General features: G+C 40.4%; 1 protein-coding gene across 1 annotated transcript; it reads right to left on the bottom strand.

The window, feature by feature from the left end:
- Positions 1-364: 364 nt before the first annotated feature.
- Positions 365-23783, bottom strand: cntn3a.2 (contactin 3a, tandem duplicate 2; the record flags this gene model as incomplete). Its single annotated transcript, XM_080534072.1, has 22 exons — positions 365-462; positions 1815-1980; positions 2490-2602; positions 3464-3650; positions 4197-4306; positions 4898-5132; positions 6047-6117; positions 6478-6627; positions 6709-6867; positions 9344-9461; positions 10529-10698; positions 11798-11925; positions 12221-12371; positions 12939-13068; positions 13673-13809; positions 17635-17819; positions 18551-18653; positions 19256-19459; positions 19581-19676; positions 19957-20132; positions 23066-23201; positions 23729-23783. The coding sequence occupies 22 exons, from the start codon at positions 23781-23783 to the stop codon at positions 365-367; spliced, it is 3078 nt and encodes a 1025-aa protein (XP_080390198.1).
- Between the last annotated feature and the right edge of the window lie 3234 nt (positions 23784-27017).

Below are 27017 nucleotides of genomic sequence, written 5' to 3'. Positions count from 1 at the left end.
AAATTATGAAAAGACAAGGTGTAGCTAGCTTAGCATTACCACCCAAACTGTTCAAACTACTTTGGCACATGAATGAAGTAAGGCATTTGTATCTCTCAAGATGTGAAAGAAGATCAATCACATGAACCTCTACTAAAAATGTACAACCCAAGCAGAAAAAATCTTCAGTACTGTATTTAACAATAAGCACTTGTCATAATGATGTTATATCATAACATGCCTCTTAACAAAACGTTTTTCTTAAAAATGTAGGGACTATACCATTATTTTCACATAGAAGAAAAAAAAACATTACGGGTTTAATTTGGAATGGAGCAAAGCCAACATATCTAAGCTTTAAAACAGAGAGTAGCCTATCATTCTGTCATGATAAAGACCTGAACGTTGACAACGCGATGGTTAGGAGTAGAGAGAGAGGGGAGGTGTCCATAGACCAGGCTTTGGAGCCTTGCACACTCATACCTGCAACACAGCAGAATGCACAAAGGATATAACACATAACATAATTACATAATACCCATGAACACCAATTGCATACCTCCTTTAAACCTGATGGAATTACATCATCTATTAATTATTTTTAAGATTGAAATGTGAGTTTTTAAGTCTAAACAAATTAATGTTTGCACATACTAATACTCATGGCACTGGTGTGATCAGTTTCCTGTTCTTTGTCCACTTCATCATAACAGTAAAAGTGTTTTGTATTTTTTTTACTGCTAACATATTGCCAAGTAACTAAACTGCTGATTTCCCCCAAGCTATTCTCTCCTTACTAATGGTAATGCCCTCTACACTCACTTTTTTCATACATGAAAAAAACATTGCACCAAACAAGCAGAATAGCAAGGTGGGGAGGTTTCTAATGGGCTATGTTGATATACATCTTAAAATATTCAATCAGGGTCTTTAAATTAAAGGTGTTTTAAATGCAAATCTCTTGGTAGGAGAGATATATTTTCGATAGATTTAACCACGTTACCCCTTAACATGAAGTCTAATGCTTTATAAAATATTCATTAAGTATTCATAGGACCTGCATAGATGCTTCACAACTAATATTATAAATAACTTCTTAAAGGGTATTATAAGAGGCCCTCATAAATGCTCCGTCAAATGTGCCATGTTTTTACAAATTATTTGTGAAGCAAGGTTAATCCCCTTTAAAAGTGGTAATTTGTTTAAAGTGCGATCACATTTTGTTTTTGACAATGAGAACTGAGGATAGATTAAAAAAATAAAAAATAAATGAAAATGAAAATAAAGAAAAGATGAAAATCATATCTAAATAACATTTTATAGAAAAGGACAGTTCGGTATTCAACCCTCTCCATCCATTTCAGTGCCTCAACATAGAATATCAACAACATTGTAAATTAGCATATAGAGGAGAGGAGGAAGAAGCTTCCTGGAGTCTCACAGGACAGTAATAGTATCCAGTGAAAGAGGAAGTGACACTTTCTGACAGAGATGGATTACACTGCATATTTCAGCAAAATATGAGCCTGCGCAGCCCAGAGGAGGACTGGAGTATATTGTCACAAAATGTCTGGGCTAGGTTTTCAAGATTATAATTTACAGAAAATATCACTCCTCACAAAGATCATATCCCCAGTGGATTGAAAAGTAATATAGCATTTTGTTATAAGACAATGTCTGCTTCTGTACAAGTTTTTACAAGTGACCTTATAAATGGCGTTTATAAAAAAGGCCTAATAAGTGTGTCGATTATTTGATACAACCCATACAGTATGTTCTCATTTAACCTACCGGTACTGTATATCAGTTCATGCTTCACATAATGGCCAGCTTACTTAGTTTGTGGATGCGTATGGGATCTGTTGCAGGACCCAGCCCTCCCTCGCTCTGTGACCTGATACGGATGATGTAGTCATCATCAGCAGGGAGGGTCAGCTCAGCTGTTGAATTGTTTGTTCTGAAGGTGTTCTGCTCCTTGTGTTTCAAGCTCCTAAACGATAACTGATGAAAAAACAGGAAAAATCGGGTTAGGCTCTTTATATATGGGCCGAGAGGCATTCTAAGCCATGAGATAATAACAATAATGTCATGGTTAAATCACCTATTATGATATTCCTACGCCTCAGTAGACAGCGTTTGTAATTTTGGGAACTATATATCTCTCCACAATCTATCACAAAATAAAGACTTTTTTTGTTACAATATTTTGGATTTGTTGTATAACTGTTAAAAGCAATAATGCCCTCGAGGATGTGATTTATCGTTAATTTTGTCAGTTGGTAAGCGTTTGCCAGCACTCCACTGCATGTCATGCTTAACAACTCTCCCTATCCGACAAAAGCCTGAAATAGCCTGACAATATTGACGATAAATCATGGCTTCTCAGACAATATTGCTTAAGTAATACGCTGATAAAGGTGAAGGTCACTCGCTGTCATTGTTATGGTATTCTTTGGTTATGATGCAATCACTTTACCAGCATATTGGCCCTGGGATTCAAATAAACTCACCTGATAACCAGTGACCTCTGATTCTGTTTCCATGGCCACCACAGGTTCCCACTGTATAGTGAGCTGAGAGCCAATCAGGGTCCACTCCACATTCAAAGGTGGTTGTCCTGGTGCTGTGAGACACAAGCACAATTGTGTAATGTCACCACCGTAACATGTCAAAATTCACTCTGTCATTCATGTGTGATTGTATTGTATCAGGCTCATTCCACTCAATAATACGTATGTTACCTAGAATGCAGTTAGAAATAACTTTAGAATAAGAGGTATTTGTCAGACCACTCAGGGTTCGACATTAACGGTTACCCGATTGCCCGGGGCAAGTAAAAAAATATCGTAAGGTTATTGTATCGTGAGTTACCCACCCCTAATGTGAACTGTGACCCGGCATTAAACATGTGGCTCACCTGTACAGAGAGGGCACGGAGGGTGTAATTGGCCCTGTCTGAATACTCTGAAATGGCACTTATCATTTCACTGATCTGAAATGACTACTGATTGACAGGTTATATTGCTTTTACCCGTCCATGCTACAAATAAGTTAATATTTGGAACCAATTCTCATCTACAATAAAATATAATGATTGATGTAATATAGCTAATGAACACAGTTTTTTAAGAAACATGTCTTCTGTAGCGATTTACACACAATCAACAGGCAACGGATCTTAGTTATAAGTATGTTGTGAGAGAAATATATGCGCCGCACAGCCGGCAATGGTAGGCAGGGCAAGTAAAAATGTAGATGGGGCAAGTAGATTTGAGAAGTACTTGCCCTGCAGGGCAAGTAGGAAAAAACCTTAATGTCGAACCCTGCCACTTCTGTGAGAAAATAAAAACATGCCAGATCGTGTTAGTCTCCTCCTCTCTCAACTTGGCCTAGAGTCAATGTTGTACTAGGCCTTTGTCCAGCTCAAATTCATTAATAGTGTGCTGCTACCTTTTTTCCCGTCTTCTGAACAGTTGACACTCACGTGATTTCCTGGTGGTGGTGTTGATGGCAGGGAGGAAGGGTCCAGTGCCAGCAGTGTTGAAAGCGCTCACTGTTAGAAAATACTGACAGTTTCCACCCAGGCCACCGACAGAGGCTGAGGTTTGGTTCCCAGGTACCCTCACTTTCCCCATGGTCTCTGGCTTGGTATCATCTTCCCAGTAAACAACCTGTTGTTGGGGGGGGACATTTAAATGTCATGTTTGATACGTAGTGATATTCACAGTGTCACTGAGGATAGGCATAAAGTATTGAGGTGTATTCACGATCAACTGAGGAACAAGAAATAACTTGTGGATGTTATTTTCTTGAATTTTATTGAATTCCATCCAAGACATTCTAATTATGGTACTTGTCATATCTGTTTCTTCTGAATTTTAAGACATATTTTTTGAATTTGATAATTCTATACTAGCACATTCTTCAGCACCGTGACAACACTGTAGTTTTGTATTGTGTGGTACAGGTGACAGAAACTAGGAAAGGGTGGGTGGATGGACAATTTGCTTTTGTATTCTTAAAAAGTGATTTTTGGTGCTGCTGTGAAGGCCTGTATAATTTAGCAATACAAGCCATTCAATTTAATCAGTTGTTTCCATGGGAACATGGAGTTTAGAAAGTGAAAGCTTTGAGGTACACTGTGGGTGAAGACAAGCATTGTAATTGTGTTGCACAAACTTGACGTTTTACATTTACATTTAAAACAGGAAATGTACCTCATAGCCCAGAACTCTTTCAGTGCTGAAGGAGAGAGCCTGCCAGTTGACTTCAATTTCGGAGGAGGAGACACTTCTGGCCCAAACTCCCCCTGGCATCCCACTTGGCTCTGACATGAGACAACGGAGGAGAGGTGCAGGAGTCATTATTCAACAGCAGCCAAGGCAAACGACTGTGCAGGCAAAAAACTACCTGAAATAACCCCCTTTCCAACCCAACATTTCTGACATTCTTATGTTTAATGGTACTTTATCTTATTGAAAACCAGAGTTAAAGGGTCTAAGTCAAGTAAGACTCTATCATAGTTGATATACATTTACCTACTACACTTGTGTTCACTTACAGCATACTATCCCAATTGCAGGTAGACTGCAGATATTTGAACAACTTCTGAATTATTTAAATATGCCTGTCACTCAGTAATTGAAAAAGGTCAAACTAACAAAAAAACAGTCAAATCAAACAGGCAATTTTCTGTAAATTCCTATTTTCTTCCCAGACGGTGTTCCTGTGTTCCAATTGTCCTAATGGCTTGCTTCTCTTGTCTCCTTTCCTACGGGAACACTTGTTATTTAAATTAACATATACTGTACAGTAGGTGTCCACCATATTGCTTTCACCTATCAAATCAATTTAGGTCAGTGGTCATGGGAAAAAATAAGAAAGCAAAGGGAGCCATGGCAATAGACTATTTCCTCACCTTCCTCTGCAGAGTAGATAGTGACCACAGGACTGAATGGGCCTTGGCCTTTACTATTGTAGGCGCCGACCTTCACATGGAATGGAGAAAATGGAGCAATGCTGTCGTTGCGGTACACATATCGGGATGCCCCTGGTGCCGAGGTGGCTACATGGGTCCAGGTGACCTCACCAAAGGCGCGGAAGGCGATGATGTAACCAAAGCTTTCACCGTTCTGCAGTTCCTCAGGGACAGGCTGAGAGTGAAACACAAAACTATAGTGATATTAAAACACATACAAAACACTCCCATTCAGCGAACCAACACACTAAAAACACAATCACTTTAATTTACAAGTAAGATTGTCTATATGATATTTAAATGAAAATCCAGTAATAACAGGGTGGGTGAGGATTACCTGTAATTGTATTCACCCACCCAACTCATTGTGGCTGTAGTCATGAAATACATTGTTTGTATAACAATAAACATTAATCCTGATGTTACTATACTTTGCAGCCATGCAGGATTGCCTCATTGGTGGATTTCCACAGTGCTAGTTGGATTGAATGTCTACCCATTTTAAGTTGTATTAATGGAAAACAATTCATCGGTAAGATGCCATGTTCTGCTAGCATAACGCGTTATAGTGTTTTTGTCCGCATTTCAGCATCCGATTTAAAAAATCAATCAAATCAATGACACTCGCTAGTCAACTACACAGCTTGTTTTGTGAGCCTGCTAACAATGTAAAGTAGTGTTGTAGTTAACTAGGTAGTAATGGGGATTACTCACCGAATCCATTGTGTGGCAGTATTTTGGCTTGACTAGCGAGTTTGTGTTGTGATTCTCAACTATGTTGAAACGTATTTCTGTGTTTCTAAATAAATTCCAGAACATTTTGAGTGTGTGGACCAAAACACTAGAACGTGTCACATAATTATGCCTTGCCACGGCCTTATACATGAGTGTCTCAACTCATGAATTACAACTGCTGCTACAGAGCCACATTTCATTGCCCTGAATTTATGACATCCACAAGCCAACTACTATAGACCAGGGGTTTGATGTAGGATTAAATAATAAGAACCACATTCAATGATATGCAAGTATGCCTAGCTGACGGTTGCCCTTTCAAGGGGAAAGTGGAACATAAGACAGATGACTTACCTCCCATGTAACAACCAACTCAGATCTGCTCCCGCCCCCTCCTCCGACCTCAATGGGCGCAGCATCAGGGACTACACAAAGGAGACCATGCTCATTACTCACAATGCCAATATAAGAATGGAAAGGTAAAGTTTGTATTTAGTTTCAGCTAGCTTGATATATTTGTTTTGATATCCAAAGAAATAGTATGTCATCTAACAAAATCAATTTGTCATGAAACACCATAAACTGTTAGTTTATGAGTCTAGAGCCATGGGTTTTCCTAATCAAGAAAAACAATGGATCATTGTAATAGCTTATACCTACTGTAGGTAGAGTTTTGGGTCATGTGGTCAAGAAAAACTCCTGACCCTAGTTACAGTATGTCTTGACTCACCATATGTTTTATAACATTACCATGCTTTATAAAACTGTATGGGAGAAAGACTGACCTGCATCTTCGGTCCTGGTCTTCAGGGAAGTGGGGCTAGGTTCCCCCACTCCTACACTGTTCTTGGCCACAACCCTGAACTCATACTCCACCCAGGCATTGAGATCCACTACTGTGGCTGTCAGGGTGCTACCATCGATCACCTCAGGGACTGGCAATACAGAGAGGAAGAGAGAGATGAGATTGAATGAAATTGTATTGTAATTGTATGAGAGTGGTTGTCAATGCGCACCTGTGTCCACCCTCTGCCAGCCCACGGTGAAGAGGGTCCTGGTCTGTATGAGGTAGCGGGTGATGGGGCTGCCGTTGTCCCTGCCAGGGCTCCAGGAGAGCTGTGCTGTGCTGTCTGTCACCTCCTCCACTGTCACTGTGTCTGGAGGGCCTGGGGGGCCTGACTCAATCGCAGAATAAGCAGAGTTAGTTTCCCAGCCTGGTTATACGCAAACACGCACACACACACAAAAAGGCATAGGTGAGCAAACACAAGCACACTCACATGCGCACGCACGAACACATACATACACACCTCTCATAAACACACACACACACACACACACACACACACACACACTCAAATTACTCCAAATTCCCTTTACTATTAGCCAAAGTCAAAATACAGAAAAACATGTGGCTAAAAGTTACAGAAGTAACAGGGAACAGCAAGCCATTGGAAACACAGCCCTATAACTAGTGGTGGATAGCCTCCATGGTTCTTAATTTATCAATGAATTACTAGCCTGAACAAGTTGTCCAGGTCTAAATTAAAGTAATTAAAGTTAGTAAAGATGAAAACTGGCATTATAGCCCTCCAGGACTATTAGTGGTGGTCTAGTGGATAGTGAGTTGGACTTGGGATCGGAAGGTTGTGAGTTCAAATCCCGCCTGAAGCCACACCACTACTAGTGTGCCCTTGGGTAAGGCACTTAGCCCTCAGTTACTCCAGGGGGAATGTCCCTGTAATTCGTAATTGTAAGTCGCTTTGGATAAAAGCGTCTGCTAAATGGCAAAATTATTATAAATTATTAACCAATCGTCTGATGTTTTACAGTAGCTTAAGCTCATCTGCTGCTTCCTGTGACACCTAATGAAGGTGTCATTTTATCAGGAACAATAGGCCACCAGAGAGTTATAACAATACTGGGAGCACTGACACTATGCCTTGGCTCTGATTGCAGCATAACACTAAATGCAAAAATTAACTGATATAACAGATTTAACAAATCTGACAAAAAATGTATTTGTGTCTTATAATTTGAGCTATGTTTGAGCCTATGTATGCCTTCATTATGCTTCAAACATGTTGTATGTGCTCTATGTAACATGACAATATCAGCATTATTGAAAGATAAATGTAAAACTCATTAGCTCTTCTTGATAAAAAGCTTTGATACGTTGCCCTCATTAAAACCTTTAATAGAACTTACAATTTAAGGATCAATTCTTTATCTCCTTAATTATTTCCTTGGCAGTGTCGAGAGGATGTTCTCAGGGTCTCAGGGTGGATAAAATAGACTAAATTAAAACTGACACTTAACTGTGCCTCTTATTGTAGCATCAGCTCAAGTGAAAATTAAAAGAATACCTTTGTTATAAAATGCCAAATGTCTGGATATGTTTGCAATGTTTCAAATGACAGTAGAGAAATTAAATGTAGAACATTACATACGTTTGATATGTCACTGCTTATCCTACAGTATGTCAACCTGCGGTCGTTGACATAAGATGACATTATACATTTTTGTAGATTAAAAAATGTCATGTGTTCTTAGAAACACACTTTCACCAAACTTAGGGCCTAAAAAAGGATGCAGCGTGGATATACACTCACAAACACTTTAATAGGAACACTGTCCACCTGTCCACAGTCCAAGCTGATGGAGGTGGTGTAATGGTGTGGGGAATGTTCTCTTCTTACTTTGCTTACTTTACTTCTTTACTTTGGGCCCGTTAATACCAATCCATCATCGCTTGAATGCCACAGCCTATTTGAGTATTGTTGCTGACCATGTGCATCCCTTCATGGCCACAATGTACACATCTTCTAATGGCTACTTCCAGCATGATAATGTTGAATGTTGAAGATTTGAATCCAATAGAACACCTTTGGGATGTGGTAGAACGGGAGATTTACAGCTTGAAAGTGCACCTGAAGAATCTGTAGGAATTGCGTGATGCAATCATGTCATCATGGAGCAGTATCTCAAAGGAATGTTTCCAACATTTATAGCGTTCCTAATAAAGTGTTAGATGAGTGAGGTGCAGAGACAGTCTTGTGGGGATATTTCACGTTTTCTTTTTTCTTAGTCATGGTTCCTTACCCTGAAAGTAGTCCATGGATCACTTGAAAAATGTAATCCATGGTTCAGAGTTGTTTAACATCAACTACTAACTTCAACTAACTTAAGCCATGGCTAAACAAAAAACAATGGTAGTGATTGGGACAATTAGTCAAAGTTGGCCAAATTAACTCAAACCCTAACCCTAACTTTCTGACTTGGTTGGTAGTTACTTTGAGGTGATTTGGACACAAATATTGGGATTTATCTAATCACTCTAGAGTCAGGTAGTGACTTTTTAAACAACAACCATGTATTACAGTTTCTCCTGGCCCACACACTTACTTTCAGGGTAAGGAACCATCTGACTATAAAGTGTAAAAAAGTTAACTATCCCTTTAAGCTTACTCTATGAGCATATGTAGCTCTATAGCAACATGTTGTTTCATGTATCACCTCTCTGTCTTCTCTAATCTTACATCATCTCCATTCCTAGTTCCCACTAAACATGACACCCACTCTACTCCCTCTATGTTGTGTTGAAAGCAACAGTCTCCAGTTGTTAGCAAGTGGGTAGCGGAGTTGTCTTACCTTTCACAATCAATACAGCTACTGCTGACAGGCTCTCCACGTCTGTGTCCACCACGCAGATATACTTGCCAGCATGGTTCAACTGGATGTTCCTGATCATCAAATCTCCTGCTGTTCTCTACCGAGGCAATCACAAGGCATCCACAACAATCTGGTTAGTAGACAGGAAGCTCTACAGACCAAATGCCAGGGGGCATTTTGTGGATCCAGAACACTACCATTTGATTTAAGACACACTGTGGTGTGGTCTCTTGGTCCCTCACAACCTTCAAGACCGAATGTAAGGATAGAGACAAAAGCCAGCTGTTCTTATACAAGTATAGGCATATCATTTTCAGGACCCTGTAACTCAGATAACTCAACTCAGATTGCCTATCAGAAGCAAATGGTGAAATTCCTCTTTCTCTTGGCAGGTGTGGGGAAAGTGTCTGATTTGGTTAAATTATGAAAATGAAATCCTTGAAGCTGTGAAAGTTGATCATATATTTGGACTGGGGACATTAGTGTTTATAGCTACCTTAACTGTACATAGCTTACTGCTATCCATCTCCTGTATATACCTCTAACTATTGTATTGGCCATACTATACCTATCACTTATCACTATCATGTTTTATATCACTATTTGCACTTCTGGTTAGTTGCCTGGTACTTGTACTCTGCAATTACAATAACATTCTTGCAGAATCTAATCTAATCTAATTTCTTGTCAGCTATTTTTCCTTGTGTTTTGTGGTAGTGACAGCAGAGTATTACATAGTTGTCTTGAATACATTATACAGACAATGTACAGTACCAGTCAAAAGTTTGAACACACTTTCCCCTTCAATTTGAATGGGGAAGTGTGTCCTAACTTTTGACTGGTACTGTATATTTCTTACTTTAATGGCCATATATACTGTAGCTGTAACTAGAATCTGTCTCCCCAACAAACGTAGTAGTATCAAACCAACCTAAAACATATCAGTACATTGCTAAAAAAATAAATATCTGTACAGTACACAATGCATACTAAGCTGCCAGTATTTAATTCAAAACAATAACTTCATTAAATTAAGGGGACACTCTCCAGATTAAGTTGAACATTGAGAGTCAGTGCTCAATATAATGAAGTTAAAATCTAAAACAGAATGCAACAGAGTAGAATGTCTACACATACTGATAACTTAGTCTGAAAGTCACTTACCCCTCCTACAAGCTCAAAATGTCTGTCTCCCTTGGCGACGAGCTGTCCGTTGAAGGCCCAGGAGAAAGAGACGTCGAGGACAGGGTCACAGGCCACCTGACAGGGCAGAACGATGCTCTCGCCCACTATGATCTCCATGTCTACTGGCCCCTGGGTGATTCTGGTAGGGTCTACCCAAAACATAGTGACAATCCAATCTTAAAAAAGTGTTACTATGCCATGTTTAATCATGAGGAAATTATGGACCATAAATGTTATGCCATCCATCATAAAATAACTTGTTTTGGGTCAGCATTATGTAAGTACTGTATCATTAAGAGATCAGTCAAGTAAAGTATTATCAAACAGGACTGTCACTTAGAAGAGCTGTTATGCTCAGTGAACATGAATAGAGATTTTTTTGTAATCCTGAGAGCAATAACAATACACAGATAATCAGACAAAAAAACATGGAGATGATTGATTCTTTGAGATGGTGAGACTTATCCATGTGATGGGTTACTGTACATGCTGAGCATAAATGAGGGGCACTGAGTTGCAACCACTCAACCCTTGTTTGTTTGAAGCCGCTCCGATTCAATAGTCATGCTAATTACAATCCTGATAAATAATACCAATAAGTCACAATAGGAAAAAGGAAGGATGAAAAATATACCACGCATTTGACTGTATATGAAACATCAAGGCATAAACAATGACATGTAAAAGATGTCACATGAGCTTCTAAGCCACGGAAAATCAATGGCCGGGTCAAGCAACTGTGGCTGCTGACTGTATTAAATCCTTGAAAAACGCAGCCACAATGAACATTTTGGCAGCCAGAGAGAGACAGTAACACACAGTTCAGCTTATTAATGACTGAACGAGGATCCTGGAGAGGACCCAACAATCACTCATCTCTAAATACACTTCAAAACAAAAATAATAGCATCCATAACACCTTTTTACCAAAACCTTTTGTTATTTCTGTTCAAGAGCATTTCATTTGTCAAAGTCAATTAAGATTTTTCACAAAGGCCCAGCTGATGCATTATTAAGCCTACTGCACAATGTACGTACACAAAGAATAACAGCTCAATAAAATGAAAATCCCCATACCAAATAAACAAGAAGTAAAACAACCATGTGTGTTTGTTTCTCCACCTCGAGTCTATGGACTTAGCCTCAAGAGGAGCCACAACTCTTGCACTTGGTAACCCTTGGTTGGATAGAGTTAACAGTATGTTTGTGTGGTACTGCACTCAACGTGTGTATAATACAACAGCTCACCTGTTACAAGGAGTCTTCCAGTGGTGCTGGAGGTGCCAAAGCGGTTCCTGGCGAAGCAGGTGTAGCTGCCTGCGTCTGACCTGGTCACGTTGGAGAGCCTCAAAGTTCCATCTGGGGAGAGAGTGATCCTATGGGCAAGAAAATGGAGAAGCTGGTGTGCGGACATTGAGGCTGAGTAAGCACTCTACTGCTGGAGAGTAAACATAAAAAAAGTCCATGCCCTATTGGATCCTGTTGTTCGATTGTAGGCTTACTGAGAAAGAAGACTAGTGATCAATGAATGCTTGTATTCTGGCAGAAAACCGTATTTCATCAGTCTTGTACTATACCTGTCTTCAGACTTAAGATACTGTACATTTTAATTCAAGGACCAGCATTGTGGAAGAAGATAACCATACAGCAACGCAGAATGTCAAATTTTACCTGTCATTGGTGTGGATAGGCTGGTTGCCTTTCTTCCACAGGATGCTTGCTGTGGGATAGGCCTGGGGTTTACACTCCAGAGCCACCGTGGTGCCAGCCTTGGCTTTGAGTAGGGAGCGGAGGAGGTTCCCAGTGAAGTCAGGAGGAGAGGCTGATGGGACAGTAAACAACAAGGGGTAAGAATAAGTCAAAGAATAAACAATTACCAAGCCATGACACTCCTTGGAGACATCTCACAGCCTGCTGGTATTACCCTAGCCTTCAGTGACTGACTTAAACCTAAAAAAAACAACCTGCTCCAAACATATAATTGCTTGTTTGATGGTAAAAGATACATATGGTTGAGAGTGACGGGAACCTTTCCCTAGAGATGAATAGAAGATGTAATCATTCTCAAAGATCACATTCAGCTTCAAGAGATTGTAATCATTCTCAAAGATCACATTCAGCTTCAAGAGATTGTACTTTGTTTACAAAAACAATCAAGATAAAATCACCTACCATCTACTGTTCAATCCCTCCACCCCAACCTTCAAATCTAAGTACCGGTATTTCAAAATATCATGAAAGGTAAGTGGAATATGTGTGCCACAAACCCATTTCTTCTGACCCCATCATCAACTAATCCGCATAACCTTTAAAACGACAGTAATATGACCTTTCAAATTCATGGACACAGCGCAAGAGGGACTTAGGGAATGGATGAAAGCCACCTTACCTAACACCATGAGCTCTGCACTGAAATAGATGACGCCATGTTTATTCTCTGCCACACACTGGTACATCCCAGCATCTGACAGGTTCAACACAGAGACTGTCAGGACCCCATCCTCAACATGGACCCTCTCCTGCAAAGACATAAACGGTTTGGAAACAAATCAATACATTCTTACTCACTGCTTATAAGTCAACTGTCTAGACAAGAAGAGATACACGAAAGGCACAGTAAGCAGCAAAAGGATACTCCCATCTAAAACACTGCATGCAAATTCAATGCCCAGCTATACAGGGCATGATGCTGTAGAAAGTTCACTGTAAAAATTGCTCAGGGGCTTAGTATAGATAATTTTCAAAAATGTATGATTTTGACAAAGAAAAGTTTCTATCCTTACATGAATATTTCTAGTACTTCATTTTAATTTGTTCCACAAACATCATATATTCAGAAAATAATACAAATTACTCACAATTCCCTAGCAAATATGCAAATGTTTTACCTTCTGTTGCAAGGGCATTGTGGATAATTGTGAATTTCTGTTCTTTTGGACCTTTAAACAGAGAACAAGCTAACCTTACGGGAGCTTTTCCTATAAGCAGGATAGGTAACTCATACTAGACTTACTAGACTCTAGTCTAGGCCCTACGTAGTTATAACATCACAAAATCAAGTGACCTGGGAAAACTCCTGGCCCAACTCACACACATGGGTATAGATGGGGAAATAGCATTTACCTCTGTGACCAGCACTTGGCCGTTCTTCAGCCAGCTGTAGGAGGGTTTGGGCTTCCCATTGGCCCTGCATTCCCAGTAAAGCCTCTCCTCTATGGCTACGGCTGTGTCTTTCATGGTCTGGATCCACTGTGGTTTGGCTGAAAAAACCCCAAAGGCTCCAAATGAATGACTGCAGATAGGGCTGGTCAAGAGAATTATTAAAGGGGAAGTAATCCTTAAACAGGTACTCCATTGTGTGAGAAGAGGGGTGTGGAACAATATGGGTGTGTCACCCCCTTGTATGCTTTAACATTGTGCTGTGATATGTATATGTACTAGAATGCACAAACAACGAATTTCTAACAAATGACGCTAAGCTTTTTACCTGTGACTTTAACCATTCAGTAATTAACTTAATCTGAATCTGTTTCACAGTCCAAAAAAAGCCCTCTCACCTATTTCCTGTACTGAGATGGATTTCAAGAAGCTTTCACACCACTGTCATATGTGAATGTGCACAATGCTCATCTGCAGTACCATGCTGTCAACTCCAATTACAGAAGTGTCATTTTCGCTCAGCCACAAGACTATGGAAACACAAAGGAGTGGCAGCAGAGGCAAGCCAGGCATCAAATATTCAATAATTGCAGTGAAATTGTGACCAAATATATATGTCCAATCTGAGATACAGTTGGCAGACGTTTATAGCCATAATGACGATGTCACAATGGCACTGCTGAGTTATTTGTCAGCTCATTTACCTCATCAAAACAACCACCATTGTTGAGCATGATGGATATGTTTGAACACCTCGCATTTGGAAAAGGACTGTCGAGATGAGTTATTTGCAGACTATTAACTCATTGTGAAACAATAGTGCAATGAAGAGAATAAAACAAACTATATTTTCACAGCTTTACTGCCCCTACAGTATAAGTGCTTTGAACACCTCACATTCCCTGGCAGCTAATGTGTTTTTATTTATTTTTTGTAATTAACTCATTTGTGTGTGACAATATGGAAGTATGTGCACCATCTGGGCTACTGGTTAAATTGTGTGACTGCTGTTAGATTCAAAGTTTTTTACTTGCACTAGCCCCTAAAACAGGCAGCAAGCGTCAACCTCAGCAGCAGGTGTGCGTTTCATTCTGGCACCCATGTTAACGGGTTAGAGCAGCCATACAGCACATGTGAGGCTCGCATCTCAAGCGTGTCTCACGCTGGCTTCCGCGACACGCCTATTTTTTCTGCGCTTTGCAGGCAAACCTCAATGTACAAAGATAGGGCTGGCAGTAGCAGCTCACAGTTAGAGCCACAGAAGACACACAGCCAGTGTGGAAGCTGCAACAGTGAGAGCCTCAGCAGTTCCGCCACACACACTCGCTGCTGAGGTTGCGGTCTATTTTAGGGGTAGCCTAACCACTATGTTATTCTCCTGTCAAAAGTAATCAGAATAGCTCATTTAACAGGTGATAGGCAACAGTTTGGCTGGGTACATAAAGGTGGGGGGACGGGGATACATCTTCTGTCATTGTCGGAATCTGAACAAAACCTCACGTTGACATAATATAGTTGCCTGCTAGATTGTAGTGCAGGATTGGATGAGTTGGGATTGATGTACTGAAAAATGGATGCAACGCTTTCATCTGAGCGGGTGCACTGGTGTCATTTACCAGAGACTTGATCATTTCATGCTTTTCACTCGCACTAACCACTACGTTATTCCATCTAAAGTCTCCAAAATTGCCTGTTTAACAGGTGATAAGCAAAAAAAAATCGTTAGAAAGGGGGGGCACAGCCCCTCATAGGTTTGGGCGGTATAACAGGAATATGGTATCCCGCGGGATTTGAAAATGCCCATGTTCTTTAAATTAGATCCAAATTTGTCCATAAGAAAATGCCAGGGCTTCTATATGGCAGTATTTCAGGTTCCCACCCCAAGATAAAAGAGAGCCTGCAGATATGGATGAGGTTATTTGCAAGATGTGCATCAAAAAGATGACGGCCAGAGATGGGAACACTAATGGTAACTAATCTACACCCGTACCTCAAACTGAAACATTCACAGCTGCACGGATGGGATATCTGTATCAAGTGCTGCTGTCGGGTTCAGCTATTTGCTGACTATGGATATGTGGTCGTCAGTTAACATGACACCATACAAGTCGTTAACCTTCCACTTTGTCATACCTGATTGGTAACTATTTATAGACAAATGGTAGCCTATAGCTACCTATTTCTAACGTGGCACCATTGAGAGCATCCTAACCAACTGCATCACATTGTGTTACGGCAACTGTGTCTGACCGGAAGGCTCTGCAACGTGTGGTGAAAACTGCCCAGCGTATCATTGGCACCAAACTCCCCAATCATCCAATATGCTGTAATAGAAATATGTTCATAACGCTCCCTAATCTTGAACAGCACCTCCCAAATAGGCAATGACACTATTATTATTATTATTTATTTGCTCTATGTTTTAACGAAAATCGAGCTATAGCCTACTGGTGATAGTTGTTCTCAACGGTATCAAACAGACCTTTGTCATTAAGCTTGAGAGATTTGAGCAAATATCACTTTATTTAAGTCAAAGTTAATGCTGATGTAATGTTGATGGGGCAGAGTAATATTTCCATTACAATGAGTGTGAGAGAACCAGAGGGGGATGAGGGGGACCAGAGGGGGCAAGAGTGTGCAGGACGTTATTGAATGTGTCATTGTCACCTTGATTACTTCAATGTTACTCTCCTCCTGTGCACTTTAAAACTTTCATTTAATGGCTAAGTTACAGCAACCTCATGTTGGGTATAGGCTGGGTAAATGTGAGAGCCTCAGGGATTCAGTAGTCATTGCAAACTCCAAAAGATTGTTTGTATTTGTAGCAATATGGAATTAGCAGAATCAAGGGGAATTCTGTTCATGTCCACTATCATAAAATGTCCATTCTAGTCAGCTGTACAGAAAAAAAGACATGCCTCTGCTGTGGAGACATTGAAGAGAGACATGGCCAAATTAGTTGTCAATAATGATTGTCATTTTTACCAACATGGCCTCTCAATAGTGTCCTATTTGTCACAAAAATATCGGACTCTGCCTCTCTTGCCAGAGATGATAGAGAGAGCACACACAGATTATTAGTGCCACCTAAAATCCAATGTGACTGCAGCGATTGTGTTTTTGTAATTGTTTAATGTTGAAACTGCAACTTCTTGAGCCAGCTGGCCAAAGTTTAATCTTAGGATATACTGATGGGGGAGGATAATTGTTTTCTTGATGGTTTCCGATTAACAAACATTGTCACACCTTTGTTAATCGGAAATGTAATAATTAATCCAGCATGCTCTCCCCCTTCAAACGATCCCTCAAAAAGCACTATACAAAATAAATCATTATTATTATTACATTGTGTGAATGAGATAAGGCTGCCCTTGCTGAAAATGTGGACATTCGCAGCCTGTTAATAACTGTAGGCTACTTTTCTACCTACTCTCAATCCCAGTGAAACCCAAAATATTGTACTTGATGTACTGCTATCTCACATGAACATTCATTCTGTAATCATTCTGTTACATTATTATAGCCGACTCATGCTTATTCATGTTAGACTGCGCTAAAACATTTCCCCCTTTTCCTCTGCACTGTGAGAGAATGCCTGATCTGCAGTTCATGAAGTGCCATAATAAACTTGATTTTGTCAATCTACATGTATCTGATAAGGAAAACCATTCTCTTTTCAAACATCCTTCACAGCTCTTCTCACCACCATATACCAGTAATGTTTTATACTGATTACCATGTATAATCAATAATCTAATGTGTGTAATAAATGTGCACACATTAGGCCATAATTAACAGTTTATGTTCATGTTCTCCATAAACATGGGCAAACATGTTCCAAATCAATAAATCTATCCAATATAATACTTCATTGTTTTTTGAGAGTAGTAGGTTATTGTATTTTTGATCCTAATGCGTTACTGTACCGTGGAAAGCCACTCTCCCAGTGGCAGAGTTCTTGCCCATCTTGTTTTCAGCAACACACTCGTAGCCCCCTGTGTCGTCTTGCTGGAAGCTAGGGATCTCCAATACGGCATTGGAGTACTTCATCTTCACTTTGCTGGGGAAGGGAACACCGTTGGCTCGCTTCCAGGTGATCTCAGGGACAGGACTGGGGAGAAAGTGTGAGAGCAAACCCTGTTGAACATCCCATTATGGTCTTGATTCAAAGAGCTCTGTGTATCTTTATGAGACAAAACACAATGTCATTGTCGACTATACAGTACGGTAGGTTAGAATTTGTTACCGTGGTAAAGTTTGTTTCATATTGGACATTCGTCAGACCTCTTAAAATCTCAAAATCTCTAGCTCTTTTTTAGGGCATTTTGTTTTATTGGGATGGAAACAGTAGAGATTGACAGGAAGGATGGTGAGAGAGAGGAGGGATGACATGCAGGATATGTCGATGGCCGGAATCAAACCAGGGACCTTGCGATTTTGCGGTATGTATATACTGTATGTGCTACGCCACTAAGCACCCAAAACTCTCTAGCTCTTTAACGGTGTGTTCAATTGACTTAATTTAAAACCAACTTCATTCAAACCAGACATACAAGGTTGCAGTCTTTATTCCTCCAGAAATCTATCTTCTTTTGTCACCCAGAAGTGTGAATGATGAATATACAATATAAAACTAACTTTAGCACGGTGGTTTTATGCAACTTACATTCATACTTTAATAAGGGGGGGGGGGGGGAAGAAGTATGCCAACAATGACAAATAATGGCAAGTTGCCACAGTCTAACAAACATAATTGCCCCTAGTGGCTATAAAAATCCCAAGGTTCTTTGACTGAATGAAAGATGGGAGAAGATTGAGCATGCTTCAACAAATCCAGCTTACTTTCCGAGAGCAAAACACTCCAGCGTAACCACTGATCCTTTTGCCGCTGGTACGGTGTCGGGGAAATGAACTTCTATTTTGGGCTCATATTCGCCCATCACTCCTACAAAGTGCAAGCACAAGTAGTTGTTCGGCCTTCCATTATTCATGACTTACAAGCTATATGCTGTGCTTCATGGGGCGAACATTATAAAAACTAAAAGAGAAATCACAGCATAAACATTGTCTCTTGGGTGAAGTGAAACTGCTACTATACCACTTACACATGCAGCCATGGGAGCGTTGATAAATAACAGCAACAAATAATTTAAACCTTTCCTGGGTGGAAATACAGTATCGTAAGGCTTTTGGAGGGTCTGGCTGTTTTTAGACTTATTGCTAATGTTTAATTAAACCCAAAGGCAATATTTATTTTCGGAGAAAGCAAAGTTATTCCTCAAATGCACTGTAAATGGTTGTTGTGGGAAAAAAAGCTAAGTAAGGCAAGAGGGCATGTGGCTCAGGGTTGTCAACTTTACATAAGTCTGTTAGAACTGTTCATAGCAGGTCAATAGCCGTTTGTGATTTAACTACACCAAATAAAAAGGATCAAAACAACTATCGATAACGTCCTGTTTTTAATGGCATTTTGAGGGCTTCCTGATTCCATGCATACATGTAAAATCTACTATGCCTCACTTAAGGTATTTTGAGTGGCATGCTTACCATCTTTTCGCAGTACCAGAGATGTGGGCGAGCTGTGGACTTTGCCCTTTGTGATGCTGTTCATCACTACACAGGTGTAGTTGCCAACATCTGAGGGATCCACCTTAGCGATGTACAAGTTACCCGTCTCCTGCGACACAAATCGTCGATTGTCTTGCTGGACGAAGTATGGATATTCATTGAAAACCCATGCGTAAGTCAGGTCTAGAACAGGAATAAGGAGGATATGATATAACAAGCAGTCATAATAACTCAATGTGCAAATTGTCTACACACAATCCTGACACAAAATACCACGTTCTGACCTCCCCAATGGTAATATTACCTCCTGAAGATGTGGGTGTTCCACAGAGCAACACAACTCCTTGTCCTGCTCGAACAGACACTGCACTTCTTGTGTGGAGTTTGAAATGATCCAAGTCTAGGGGACAAGAGTCAAAATAGCCTGATGTCTAATAATGTGGTAAACCTTTTACAAAACTTCTGACCCTCTTACTTTACAGTGAATATTATTGCATTTATGCACTTGTAAAATATCTTTAGAATCCATGATGTGTTATGAAGGGTTACAGCAACTGTTATAATACACTATGCATGCAGCAGAAGGCTCTATATGTGCATTATTCACAAATGGCTCATAGAAAGCATTATTTGGAAGCATACATTCCAGATAGAAAAACAACAACACTGGCATAACTTACAGGCAAACTGTAGGTTTGCTCTCCTGCTGAGAATAGCTCCTACTGTGTTATAGGCTGTACACTGGTACATCCCTACATCCTGGTACCTGTCCAGACTCCTTATAATGAGGTTGCCCCCAGACAGACGACGCCGGCGGTCCAAGTCCAGATTTACGAGAGTCCCATTCAATGACCATCTGTGAGGGCAAAGACACCATCAGCTCCTGGCAATATGACCACTCCATCTCTATCCATGCACCGAGGCCGGTTGATGGGAGCATATAGAAAAAAACAAAACTCAATAAAGCAAGTGACAGATATTTGTGTGGGTAACTTTTAGGTAAACTACAGGTATGGTTTGTGGTGGTTTTGAAAATGTCAAATGTAACAGAATATTTTAAATGAAGAGGTATCCATAAGCTTTCACCATGTACAAATTAATAGGAAGTATTGACATAGGCAAATAATGTAAAAATAAGTTCATGGAAGGCTGTGCTTCTCTTCTATTGAAGATTCAACTACTGTAAAATGCTCTTTACATTTACATTTAGATTGTTGGCATTAAGCAGACGCCTTTATCCAAAGCGACTTACAACAAATACATTTGTCTAAGTAAGTGAATCATCTACGGCTGTAGCGCTGTGGGACTGCAGGGTGGCTGTGGCGCAGGAGGTAGAGCCGGCATTTAATGATCGCAAGGTCGGCAGATCGGTGGTTTCGAACCCCGGCTGGCCACATGTCAAGATGTCCCTGGGCAAGACGCTGAATCCCAGAAATTGCACCCAATGAGCGGGCCTGCACCTTGTATGGTAGCTTGCTGCCATGGGTGAATGAGAGGCCATTGTAAAGCACTTTGGAATAAGCCGCTATATCTTTATCTTTATCATAAGTCATTGCAAGAAAAAGTATTCTATGCTCAGGCCAGAGGCCATTGGCAGTAAAAAAATGCTAGAGGAAGGAAGAATTAAGTTGATTTTGTATTATTATTATCATTATGTATTAGTAAGTCAGGTGTAATGAAATGCCACAGCCAATCTAATATCATTACAGATTTGAGGATCCTACAGTAACTCTACTGAAGAGAAACATATTATTAGCTACAGTATATCTTTAGGTTTTAGTCTTTTGATCCCTGTAGGCTGTATGAGACAAAAATCGGCTTTTCTTGCACTCACAGTAACACCTACCTCCTTGTTTATAGTGACAATACGTGCCGCTTTTCTTTCATTAAGATAAGGACATCAACACCTTTATAAGTACTCACAGCAAGTGCAAGCTTTATACCCACACAGGAATGCTTTCACACATTCATGGCACACACGTTTTTCATGGCACCCCGTCCTACGCCCTCATATGTGAAGAATTCAAGCTGGTTGAATAGCACACCAACAGGACAGACCTATTATTAAATGAAAAGAAAATCTAGCTCAGACTAGCTTTAAAATATTGGAACATTGGAGGCATTGGAAGTAACCAACTAACTGTTTCTTCGTCTCATGTTTTGCATAAATGAAATTGAAACAGGTAGAAGATCAATTTCCATTTCTGCAGGTTTATAGAATTATCCTTTATTTAAACCGCATTCTGGACAGAACAGCAGATACTTATGTCTCCAGTTCAATTCAAAGGATGTTACACTCATCTGAACCACTAAGGCCCCTGACCGTTGTGTTTCTGGGCGGGCAGAGTGACCTCACACTGATCCTCCTGTGACCCAGACCCAAATCCATTTTGTATGAGACAGCCTACACAGAGGCCACCCCTAGGGGTTGCAGCTACTGCTGTGGGGTCAGTTCATCTCTGAATCACCATTTTCACCTCCTTTACCCCCACTCTGAAGTAGTGCCCTCAACCAGGCGCAGGTTACAGAACTCAAGCTTAAAAAGACTTTGCATGAACTTTCCCTCATAAGTGATTTGACTTACTAAGTAAGTTCGCTCTTTGGGGAGCATAGATCCTTCACAAATTCCATAGATCATTCCCTCATGAGAAAGACAAGGAGTATTTTCAGACCAGAACTGTCCAGGAAAAACATGGGCCCTAGTTACAGGCTATGACTAGGGCAATGAGTATCCATACTTACCACTTAGAATACAGCATATTGCTTCAATTGGTATGCAAATGCAGGTATTCGAACACAGCTCATGTCTTCAGTGTTTGTTGTGAGCGAAAGTGACAGAGAGAGAGAGGGGCAGAGAAAATCAAGGGAGCAGTGTAGCCTATTTAGACTTCAATAGAAGAGCTGAAGAGGTGCTGAGGGCATGTGGAGCAGAGCTCAACCAGCCAGAGAAGACGCTACGCTAAACATGCTTGTCTCGCCTTTAATCAGCACACGCAAACACCTCATCTTAGCTTGGGGGGGGGGGGGGTTAACCAGATAATATATGCACTCTACATTTGCTGTGTTGGAGGAGTACTGTACACGCTAAGTATAGTTATAGTCAAAGCTTGTTTGTGCATACGTCTGCATTGATCTAGTTCTTATAGGTGAAACACTCACTCACTCACTCACTCACTCACTCACTCACTCACTCACTCACTCACTCACTCAGATGCTACTCAAGTGTTATTCATCTCTGAGGTGGATTGATTACATGAGCAGTGAATAGAATAGAATGGAAAAGCTTTATTTTTTAACTTCAAGATATTTATAACATCAACGTTATCTCAATGCAATGTACTGTAACACTATAATACAGTAGCATAACTGCTATTGCATAGTATGACCGTGACTAGGGTATCCCCAGATGATCACTGTATGCATGTAAACACAGTAGTCACAACCGTGTGTCTGTGATGGCAATGTAGGAGAGCCTAGAAATCTGGCACACTAGCATATAGCATGTAGCCTGTAAACCAGTGGTGCATAACCTCTGCAGTGCCTGCTGGTTTTCACTTCTCCTTAAACCATAAACCAGCTATTACAGTGAAAATCCTGCACTGAAGAGATGCGCCACATAAACTTAAGCCATGCCAGATAAACGCTAGCTAGACAGTCCAATCACCCTATTCCCAAGGTGTGAATTAGTTGCTGATTGAGAAGCATAGATGGAAACCAACTCAGATATAAACATACTGTTTGTCTAGACACAAGAGCTGACGAAAATTGGTTTGTAATGATGTACAGTACCTGTACTGAGAAGGGGGAATTCCTTTTGCATCGCACGTAAGAGTAGCCTCCTCCTCTATAGATTCAACAGGGATGAACAAGTCTCCAGGCTCCATCCTCCATCTTGGACCATGGAATGAGCCACCATCCAAACAATCTAGGAAATATGTAGGGAAATTTAGGCATGGACTCCAACAGCATGTTGAGAGGTGAGTCTTGTCAAACATTAAAGGTAGACTCTGTGACATTGTGTGAAGTAGTGGGGTGTCTTCTGCCTGAGACAGGGGAGATGTTTACTTGTTCATCCTTTTTGTCACAACTATCGCATTGCAATGGTGCCAACAAGTGTACATGCCTATGGAGTTGCTGGTGAGTGAAACTTTTTTTTAAACTATTTGTATCTGAATTCCCTTCACTGCTAGTGGTAACTAGTGGTCTACTTTTAAGGCCTCACTGTGGACAGAAACTGTTATCAATCCAGATTTGGAATGAGATAGGATTTCCAGTAGTTATATCAGACATAATATTTGAGTTGAAATAAAAAGAGCTGCATGATCTTACTCCAATAATTATTTATTTTGTAAACCAACATTTTGACAACAAGCTACCTCCTTCTCCTACATAATACTTGAGTTGTAAATGTCCACACCAAAGAATCATTACACATATAAAATACATTTTTACCTCCGAGACAGTCAATGATTGATAGCAGCAGAAGCTGTTTCCATGGTAACGTCATCTTTGGCAGCCAAGGGCGAATAAGAGATTCATCCAATAAGCTCTGAAATGACACTCTTTTCTTTGGAACAGCTTGACCTGTAGGAGGAAGCCATTATGGGGGAAAGACCAAACTCAGCAAACATAGTAATCATGATAGCTTCAAATAGGTCCAAATCATTTTAATTGTTGTGCTTAGTAATCATTTGGACAGTAGACAAGATAGATATCGAGACTTATTGGCATTGGGAGTGACGGAATGCGGGAATCGAGAATCTATATCCATTTCTGCTAACCTGATGCTTTTCAAATCTCCACCTGTCGACTAGCAAGTGAACCTGTTCTTGTATGGCCCAGTGTATTTCGGTCCAGCATGTATTAAGACACACAATACGAGCGAGCAATAAGTGGCATATGGGATGGATCTATTAGGGGACCAACTGTTGACCCAGCTCCATCCTTCATCAGGATGGATTCATCCTCTCCAGCCCAAGATGCTTGGACCTGGGAATTGGGCGCCAGCCAATCAATTAGTTTCACCACCACCAGGATGTCTTACCACATGCTGGGGGAATCTAGAGAGCCTGATGAGAAATCCATTCCACATAGGGGTACATAATCAAGGGCCAGTGTCTGCTCTCATGCTCTGTATGTGTGTGTGTGTGCAAATACTGCTGTTTCCTGCAGGAAGACTATGGCGAGATCTACATAATGAAACCAATTTCCAGAAATCAAACACATTACCACACAAATGCATATTGAACAGTACACCGACACTGACACACACATTTACCTTTTTTCACGAGTTGTAGACATAAGCCATAATTTGCACATTGAATGTCTAATCCTCAGGATAGTCTGGTTTAGTGGGGTAGTTATAGAGGGGCTAATTGTTTGTCAGCTACTAGAGTGGCAGTCTCAGGAAGGATTTCCTCCAGCCTTTCATGTTTGCTGGGTCCTTTTCCCCCCTGGAAGTCCAAAATTGGATTTACACGCCTTCCCTCATGAGGAATACTGCATGCTTTACCCCTCTGACAGGCCCACAGTCCTGCAAACTAGCACTGTGTGTTGATGATTGTTGTATGAATGGATGATTCAATTAAGAAGCACACTTTTATGAATGTTGCTTTTAGAGCTATGTAGTAACGTTATAATCACTTAGCAACAACATTGTACAGTAACAACATGTTGCAATATAATAGTAATTGTAATTTAGTAATTGTGTCATAATGTATACATGTTTATCTGTTATTGTTATTACACAATTTAAATAGAGAGTGTATTATCTAAATAAGGATATAGGTAAATAATAACCTAATTGCTAATGGTGTTATTAGGGGAAATACATTGTTGCAACACATGTATTGAGCCAGAGACTCAATCTGCATAGAGCAAAGTGATGTAATGTGTTTCCCTATAAAGTTTTTAGTTTTTTTTATTATTACATTCAAGCTGCTCAACAAACAATTACATCAGTAAGTTGAACACACGTAGAAACACCCAGCAAAAGCATCATGCTGCATTACAAGTGATGGTGAACAAACACTGAACCAGGATTAATCACAGCCTAGGAGATGATGACTGTGGCTTGCTATGGCAAAGCAACCCCCCGCCCAACTGGTGCACAGAGGGCAGTGGTGCACAGAGGCCAAAACTGAACACTTTCCAACAAACAACAATTCTGTCAGTAACTGTATAACTGGACTCAATCACACTTAATGGAGGAATATTAAGTGTGTTACTGTACTTCATTATCATCTCATTCCTAAACAAAATCATCCAATTACTCTATGTACTGTATTTTTGCAGGTTGCTGGTTCATTTAGGTTGGTGCATAGATATAAATGTTTTGGTCCTTTTGGAGATGCTGAACCAGCTATATTAGCCACCCACCTCTCAAGATTGGTTCCTTTAAAGGGGAATCCTTGAGGAGCAGCACCTTGAAATCACTGCAAGGATTCTGTTTCTGTGGCAACTGACAATGCTGAATTGTCTTTGGACATGCATGCAATACTGAATGAATGAGTGAAACCTTACAATGCCCAATTGTACCTGAAGGCTACCTGCTTCCAATACATTTGGAAAGGTGAATTGAGGCTGTCAAGGGATGCTGGTAAGAAGACAAAGAGAGTATGTGAAAGATAGGGTAGGGAAGATTAGAAATGTTGTGAATATATAGAACCCCCTATCCAACACATTACTGAACAAGAATTGCATGGCATAGCTGAGGTTCATAGCCTCCAAAATGATCGCTCTGCAAAAAAAAAAAAACAGCTTTGTATCAATATCTGGCCCTCAATACAAAAAAGACAGCATGGTGGAATTGAATGCAGTTCCTGGGAGTACAGTTCTATATTGTTTCTCAATCCTAAATCAATGTTCTTCGGCCCAACACTAACAATTCAGGCCATTTCATGAAGGTAGAATTATTTCAACTGAGATGAAATGATTGATTATTTCAAATGAACTGAGAAAATCATCATGTCATTGGTCTCTATATTCAATTCCATTCATATTCAATCTAATAGAATTTTTCTATATTGTTTTTATTGTCAATATTGCCATATAATAACGCATTATTTTTTACAGTTTCAATACCCGCATGACACAAGCTTTCTTGTATTTTCCTTACCTTATAGCTGCCGTCTATTCCCTTATCTTGAGATATCTTGCGACCAGCAATGATCAAATTCAGTCCTTTTAGCCATTACAAATAGTTGACGCTCCATGGAAGCCTTTTCCACCGATTTCTGTCGAAGCTCGTTCATACAGGTGAAATCGAACCAGTGGTCAGCGTAAAAAAAACATGCAATGAAGGCACAACATAGGCGTCTCATATCATTGCTATTTCTCCGTTACAAAAAAACAGCACCCACGCAATTTGCCCATGAATCAAAATCGGTAACCCTGATGAGCACACATGCTCTCCCATCTTCCCGCAACATTAATGTCGGCAATAGAGGTTCATAGAGGAGTCTTGGGCGAAGATTTACGTATGCGCATCATGTCAGCTCTCCAATGGAAGTAGCAAGCGATGGAAGTAAAAGATGGGAAGGTAGCCTATGGCATACGCACCTGCCGAAAAACTGCGCCACCCTTCGCCAGACACCAGAGCTGCCAGAAAACACTGGGGCACGGACACTGACCAGTCACTGCGTAAAAATGATCCGGTTATCAAAATTGATACTTAAACGGTATATCAATAACATTGGATGTGTGCGCACTTGTTAACCCAGAGCATCAGTATTGGCCTATA

The sequence above is a fragment of the Nansenia antarctica genome (genome assembly GCF_963989245.1).
Source record: "Nansenia antarctica genome assembly, chromosome: 6".
Taxonomy (NCBI): domain Eukaryota; kingdom Metazoa; phylum Chordata; class Actinopteri; order Argentiniformes; family Microstomatidae; genus Nansenia; species Nansenia antarctica.
The sequence above is the reverse complement of the archived record's forward strand: the minus strand, read 5'-3'. Positions and strand labels throughout refer to the sequence as shown.